The sequence below is a fragment of the Macrobrachium nipponense genome, chromosome 39 (genome assembly GCF_015104395.2).
Source record: "Macrobrachium nipponense isolate FS-2020 chromosome 39, ASM1510439v2, whole genome shotgun sequence".
NCBI classification, from domain to species: Eukaryota; Metazoa; Arthropoda; class Malacostraca; order Decapoda; family Palaemonidae; genus Macrobrachium; species Macrobrachium nipponense.
The window spans coordinates 15,267,430-15,275,807 of record NC_061099.1 but is presented as its reverse complement, the minus strand read 5'-3'; the positions used below and the strand labels follow the sequence as shown (position 1 = coordinate 15,275,807).

Below are 8,378 nucleotides of genomic sequence, written 5' to 3'. Positions count from 1 at the left end.
AACTGCAGCTGAAGTGAGTGCAAAAGTTGCTACTGCAAATATTAAGGAAAGGACAATCACAAGTCAACACTCGTTCAATTTTAACAAAAGAACTAGGAAATTTAAATGAGTGCGCAGTTGCTGATGTGACGAAACTAGTTCATAATTTATTAGTAGAAATATGAGACGATGGAGAGGTGATCAGGCTAATCATCCACCGATCCCACAAACAATTAATGGATTTCAAATACCACGAGAGTTTGGTGTTATCGAGAATGGCTCTATCTTTTTGCAGTATGACAGTGGCATATACGACGTTAAAGGCATTTTAATTTTCGCTACTAATGACGCTCTTCACGATTTGAGACAATGTGTGAATTGGGCAGGAGATGGAACTTTTAAGAGTTGCCCTGTTATATTTTTCCAACTTTATGTCTTGCATATACAAATTAAAAACTTCAGTGCTCCAAGATTGTTGCCCTCTTACCTGATAAGTCTCAAAATACGTATAACCGGCTTTTCCAAAAAGTGAAAGAATTAGTGAATAACGAGGGGCCAGATGCTATGATAATGGACGTCGAAAAAGCTGCGCAAAACGCATTTTCAAATACGTTTCCAGAAACAACTATTTCTTTTTGCTTGTTTCATTTAGGACACAATGTTTACAGACATATTGTAGCTGAAGGTTTCAAAGTACGTTACCACGAAGATGACATATTTAGTCATAAAATGAGATGTTTTATAGCCCTAGCCTTTTTACCTGTAAATCAGGTTGCTGATGCTTTTGATGAATTGGTTGACGATGATGATATCCCGCAACCTATTGTCTCTTATTTTGAAAATTCCCATATAGGACCAGTGAGAGGGAGAGGTGCCAGAATGAGGACACTTGATCCAAAATTTTCAATAGAATCTTGGAATGTTCTAAACCGATGTTTGAACGGAGAATCGCGTACAATTAATCATTTGAAAGGTTTTCACAGCATATTTATAGCAAGTCTTTCCAGTATCCATCCAAACATATGGAAATTTATTGAAGCCCTTAAAAGTGAAGAGAGTTTGGCAAAAACAAAATTACAAAAGCTTCGAAACGGGGATGAACCAGTCAAAAAGAAGAAGTACAGGGATTGTGACAAGCGTATCACTCATCTAGTACAGAGCTATAATCAAGCAGAAAGAATGCAGTTCCTTAAAGCAATTCCTCATAATATTAAGGTTTAAATTTTTTTTTACTTTTAAGTACAAGAAATGTATGGTTTTTTACTGTTTTACTTTTATATCGATACGTTTAACGACAAATGTATGGTTTTTACTATTTTATTTTTATTATATACTTTTAACGACAAACAATGTATGGCTTTTACTATTTTATTTTTATATAGATACTTTTAACGACAAACAATGTATGGTTTTTACTTTTATTTTATATACATCTTTTAACGACAAGAAATGTAAAAAGTCTGGAATAAAGAAACTAAAAAAGTTTTTTTTTAGATAAATCATTTTATGTCTGCCACCCACTTTTTTATATTCTTTGTAAATAAGTAAGAAAATAACCAAACTAATCGTTTAAAAATGACAAGCCGGGTACCGAATTGTCCTGGTACCGAATTGTCTAGTACCGAATTGTCCGGGACCGAATTGTCCGGGACCAAATTGTCCGGGACCGAATTGTCCGGGACCGAATTGTCCTAGTACCTAATTGTCCTAGTACCGAATTGTCCTAGTACCGAATTGTCCTAGTACCGAATTGTCCGGACCGAATTGTCCGGGACCAAATTGTCCAACACCATATATATATATATATATATATATAATATATATTTATTTATATATATATATATATATCTTATCTATAATATATATATATAATATATATATAATAGATATATATATTGTGTGTGTGTGTGTCTTAAAAAATCACAGTAGATGCACGTGACTTCATGATATAAGCGAATACATAGGACAAATAATAGGCAGAAATTCTAACCGAACGCTTTCGTCCTTTAATGAGACATTGTCGAGCCACCAATGAGATACAGTCAAAAAGAAAGTAACAAGGTAAACAAAAATATCAAGAATACCAGATGGTTAATTGTCAAAACGGTAAAAAACGAAGAGTTAATCCAGGATACTCGGAAATCACACGGTCACAAACTGAAACAGACTTAACCATAAGAAAAACGGAAGCTTAGCCATACAAAACATTTATACATTTATACAAATGAATATTGCTTATATTTATGTACACTTTTTTTAATTATGAAAGATTTGAATTTAAACAAAACAAGACTTAAATTTAGAACACTTCCATTATTTTTATTTGATGAAACAAGATTCAATGATATTCCTTTTAACTGTGTCGCTACACGGCATTAAGGATCTTGCCTGACTCCAGTTAATAGAATGATCTAAATCTCCCATATGTGTGAATACTGCATTCGATATTTGACCAGTTCTCATTGAATATTGAAGCTGCTTGATTCGTTGTGAAAGTGATTTTCCACTTTGTCCGTAATATGTTTTATTACACTTTTTACAAGGAATTCCAGAAACATCTTTAGGAGAATTTTGTAAAACTATACTCTTTACATTAATATTACTAAAAACAAAATTTATGTTGAAAAGCCTTAAAATTCTAGGAATTTCTAAAAACGTTTCACCATACGATAATTTGAGAATGTTTGACACTAGTTAAATAAAATGTTTTCCCAGCTCTTTTCCATACCACATCTGCAAAAGTCCTTGGGTATTTAAGTTTCAAGGCAATCTCATAAATAGACACGAAGAGCCCTTAAGAACATCCCAGAAAAAACAGAGAATTTAACATTTTGATGGCGATTGGAAAAATAATGAACAAAAGAGGCAATTTTAGTTGATTTTTGAAAGACTGAAAAGATAAAATTTCTATCATTTCTATAGACTGTTACATCAAGAAAGTTCAAATTACAATTTCTTTCTTCCTCTACAGTAAATTTTATAGAAGGGACCAAATTATTGAGCTTAATCCGAAATCCCTGGAGATTTTCGTGAACTGGCCAAACATAGAAAATATCATCCTCATACCTAAATATTATATCTTTTTGGTGCAAAATTCTTGGTAAGAGTTTTGTCTCAAAAACTTCCATGTAAATATTGCTAAGGATAGGAGATGAGGGATTACCCATAGCCATGCCGCCAATCATTTGTAAAAAATTCACCATTAAAACCAAATTTACTACCTTTGATACATAACCGTAAAGACTAATAAGGTTTTCCTCAGTTAAAGGGATATTAAACTTTCTAATTCTTCTTCAAAAAATTCAAGTGAATTATCAACAGGTACCTTTATAAACATCAAAACTAACCATACCAAAATCAAAATTCAAATTTAAACTGTTCAATTTGTTTATAAAGTCAACGGTTTTTTTTTTACATTCGTGTCAGAAATGTTTTCTACCAAAGGTGTAAGAATTTAGAAAAATTATACGTAACAGAGCCTAATTAACTAATGATTGGTTTGATAGGGTTATTGATTTTGTTTGTATCATTAAAGGATGAAAGCGCTCGGTTAGAATTTCCGCCAATTATTTTTCCAGTGGTATTCGCTTATATATATATATATATATATATATATATATATATATATATATATATATATATATCCATGGTATATATATCCATATATACTTATATATATATATATATATATATATATATATATATATATATAATATATATATATATACATACACACCGGGTGTTTTGAAATTAGAAACCCCCTTCCATAGAGAACAAATGGAAAGTTATGAAGTTTTCTGCTATAGTCTATCTCCAAGTTTCTATTAAGCTATTTTTCATTTTATATTTCTTGTATTTTCAGACTGAGTGACGGAATTAGATGCAGCCATGGCTAACAACTCGGAGGAAATCAGATGGATTGACCGAATCCGGGCTAAACCCTTCAGAGAGGCCAGGGATGCTGGCGTATCCTTCATTTCACGTTCCTGGATATCTAAATACATTAAAAGAAACTGGAACAAAAATCCATATGACTGTCATCGCAAAAAGAGTGAGAATCTTTGAAGACCTTAAGTCCTTTCTCAGGAGTCAAAAGACATCATAGCTGAGGCAGTGGGTAGACCAAGAAAGTCTTTATGTAAATTGGCGCTTGAACTAGAAACAAAAAGGGGAAAGAAGAGAAGTTATAGTGCTGTATATCGTGAGTTGAAAAAATCTGGTATCAGGCCATTTCATGTTATCAGCAAGTCCAACATCACTCAGTAACAGAGAGAAGACCGTGCATGGTTTCGTGGTTCATTTCTTAAAGATTGGGATGAAGCTGACTTTCTCCATGTTGTTGCATCAGAGGAATTCTTCATTTACACAGTCAAGAACCCAAATCATAAAAATGACATCATTTGGGCTGCAAACTCGGATCAGTGATGACGTGCGCTATTGCTAATTTGTGAAATTTCCTGAATGCTTGGAATTTTTCTCTGTTTCACAGCCAAACAGTTAATGTGGATCATCAAAGAAAAAGGACAATCATGGAATGGCGAATACTTCAGAGAAACTGTGCTTACTGGTGGAGTATCCTCAAAGATCCTGAAAATGTGTTATCTGTTGAAGAAGTCACATTTTTGCATGATAAGGCACAATGTTTCAAGGCTCTTCAGGCACAGGAGCTATTTCGAAACAGTGGTATCGATTTCTTCTCGTCAAGTGAATTTCCAGGTAGCTCCCCTGACCTTAATGTGTGTGAAAGCATTGGTAGTATCTTAAAGGATCGTGTTGAAGCGCGCACAGTGAACTATGATGGTATACCAAGCCTCGACGACCTGTGAAGAGAGGTGACTGAAGTGCTCAGGGAAATGGAGTTTGAGTCTCAGCTTTTTTGCAATTTGCTGAAATCATACCCCTGAAGAATGCAGGCTGTGGTACAGGCAGATGGAGGCCACACAAAATATTAAATACTCAGAGAGAAACTTAAATAAATACCTGTTCTGAATGACTTTTCTTTTTGTCCATATCAATTTTAGTTTATGGTGTAGAGGGGCGTTCTAATTTCGAAACACTATATATATATATATATATATATATATATATATATATATATATATATATATATATATATATATATATATATATATATATATATATATATATATATATATATATATATATATGTATATATATATATCTATATATATATATATATATATATATATTATATATATATATATATATATATATATATTCGTTAAAAGCAATTGCTTTAGTGGCATCAATAAGTTTCTTGCAGGTATCTTCATACCGACGAAGTTTTTTTCCGATTCTCGTTCGTCAATTTCTGGTGAAAAATACGCAGACTTCCTTCTTCCATTTATTGAATTTTGTCACGACAGCTGTTTCGCCTTATGGCATTATCAAGCGACTACTGACTTACAATATGACCTTTCGGCCTATTTATTTCATCGTGTGGGAGGTATGACCTTGAGGTATGGGTACTGGTTAGTCTAGGGATTAACAGCTTAAGGGCGTTGTTTTAGATACAAAGAACATAAGGACATATGTACCTCAAGGTCATACCTCCCACACGATGAAATAAATAGGCCGAAAGGTCATATTGTAAGACAGTAGTCGCTTGATAATGACACAAGGCGAAAACAGCTGTCGTGACAAAATTAAATAAATGGAAGAAGGAAGTCTGCGTATTTTTCACCAGAAATTGACGAACGAGAATCGGAAAAAAACTTCGTCGGTATGAAGATACCTGCAAGAAACTTATTGATGCCACTAAAGCAATTGCTTTTAACGAAAATTGTATTAGAGAAAAACTATGCCCTAAAAGTATATATATATATATATATATATATATATATATATATATATATATATATATATATATATATATATATATATATATATATATGCAGATATATTGGGGAATTACTTTGATACCCACGATAAATAGAGGAATACAACCTTAGTGCTTACATTTTATTGCTTGTATTTACAATTCCTACCGGTCATACCAATCTAATTCTAAAATATGTATATAACAATATCTTCATGTCAAAAGTAGTGAAAAGTTATATTTAATATAAATGCTGCTTATTAAGACCTAACAGGTCTGATCGGGCTTAGTCAAGAGGTAGTTCCCGCTGACGTCCACCACCGTCCGCTTAAAGTCTGAAAGGAGATACAAAGTGAAAGAGAGTTTGTTCAAGTTTATTTAAAAGAAATTTTAGTAATATACACAATATTTATATGGACAATATAGGCTACTTTAGATTTTGGGATTGTAAATATACGTTTGCAAGGAATAAATTTACTTTGATGAGATTTACTTAAGAAAAATCAGTAATATATATGATATATTTATGTTGGTAGTGTAGGAAACTTTAGACTTTGGTATTATAAATATTTTTGCAAGGAATATATACTTCTATGGCCCTTATATATATGACCCTTATCGAGAGCTGTTAATAATAAACAGCTCTCGATAAGAGCCATTGGGGAGGCCGAAGCCGTTTAGGTAAAAGGAATTTCAGCTTTTCCTTTTCCTTGTGGACTGTAAGACTAAATCCTCATATATATATATATATATATATATATATATATATATATATATATATATATATATATATATATATATATATATATATATATATATATACATATAATAAAAGGAGCCCATAAAAACACCAAAATATAGAGAGAAAAGTACTATATTTCAGAGACTGCTGTCTCCCTCTTCAGGTAGATGAATGAGAAAAGTTTACAGAAAAGGTGGTATTTATACCAAGAGATCCATCCACAGGCAAGCCAATTTAGGTCACCCCCGCTGATAATCTTCCTTTAATCTTCTTAAGCGTTGGTTGAATGAAAACCTTGTCGATTGTATCTGAAATCCATGCTCCTTTTGAGATATTCATTACCTGCCTCTCTTTTATTAAGGCCGATTCCATCATTTGACTTTTGTACCGGCAATTGCTGCTATAAATTACACGTGACAAATTCCAGTTTATTCTATGGTTATGTTCATTTATATTGTTGAAAATAGCTGAGTTCTGTTGTCCATACCTAACTGACCATTTGTGTTGTATTAATCTCTGGGGAAGTGATTTACCTGTAAATCCGATGTAAGATTGGTCACAGTCCTAGCATGGGATTTGGTAAACCCCAGTGTCCTTGGGAGATGTATTTTGTTGGACGTTAATCAGGGATTTGGCTAAGGTGTTTGGGTAAGTAAATGCAAAAGGGTTAGATTTTCCAAGGGTCTGAGTCGCCTTCTTAATCGTGTCCAGGTGTGGAATTTTTGATTTTATTGTTGGGTGTATCTCTGGTCTTGTCTTTAGGGTGTCGGTAGAAAATTCGTTTGCTTTGCAAATTGCTTTCTCAATTATATGGTCAGGATACTTTAAAGACGAAAGTTGCTTGCGAATTAGTTCAAATTCTTTTTCCAGGAAATCTGGGGAACAAATTCGTAAGGCTCTTAAGAACAGGTTGCTGGCTACACCTATCTTGATAGCAATGTCGTGATAGCTAAAGTAGTGAATGTATGAAAGTGAGAACGTTGGTTTTCTGTATATGGTAAATTTGTATTCTGTTGTGTCTGATTATTAAAACATCAAGAAAAGGAATTTTGTTGTCTGTTTCCCATTCAACTTTAAATTTGATGCTGGGCACTTATGCATTTAATTTTGAGAGGAATTCATTAAAACTGCCCCACTTATTATCCCAAAATGTTAGAATATCATCCACATATCTCATCCACAGCATGTTTTTGGATTTTATTGCATTTATTACTGTAGTTTCAAAGTATTCCATGTACAGATTGGCTAAAACAGGACTTAAAGGTCTACCCATACTACACCCGAATTTTTGCTTGTAGAATGATTCCCGAATGAAAATACGTTATTAGATGCACATAATTCAACTAACTTTATTATTTTGTCAAGCTCCAATGGGAAATGATCTGAATAGGGGGATAATTTTTCCCTTAAAAACTGGAGAACGTCCTGTACTGGTACTTTTGTGAATAGGGAGTCTACGTCAAGGCTTAAAAGTTTTATGTTGTGAAGTGGTATATGAGCTCCTCTGAATTTGTACCAGTACAGGACGTTCTTCAGTTTTTAAGGGGTTTACCAAATCCCATGCCAGGGAGTGTGACCAATCTTACATCGGATTTACAGGTAAATCACTTCCCCAGAGATTAATAAAACACAAACGGTCAGTTAGGTATGGACAACAGAACTCAGCTATTTTCAACCATATAAATGAACATAACCATAGAATAAACTGGAATTTGTCACGTGTAATTTATAGCAGCAACTGCTGGTACAAGAGTCAAATGATGGAATCGGCCTTAATAAAAGAGAGGCAGGTAATGAACATCTCAAAAGGAGCATGGA

The 8,378-nt window shown here is 33.1% G+C and overlaps 1 protein-coding gene across 2 annotated transcripts in view; it reads right to left on the bottom strand.

The window, feature by feature from the left end:
• Positions 1–5,952: 5,952 nt before the first annotated feature.
• Positions 5,953–8,378, bottom strand: part of LOC135210149 (uncharacterized) — a 127,211-nt gene continuing 124,785 nt past the window's right edge. For both annotated transcript variants that reach the window (XM_064242973.1, XM_064242974.1), the window contains one exon: positions 5,953–6,153. In XM_064242973.1, coding sequence (XP_064099043.1) covers positions 6,109–6,153 — 45 coding nt within the window. In that variant the 3' untranslated portion in view covers positions 5,953–6,108. The remainder of the gene's footprint in view (positions 6,154–8,378) is intronic.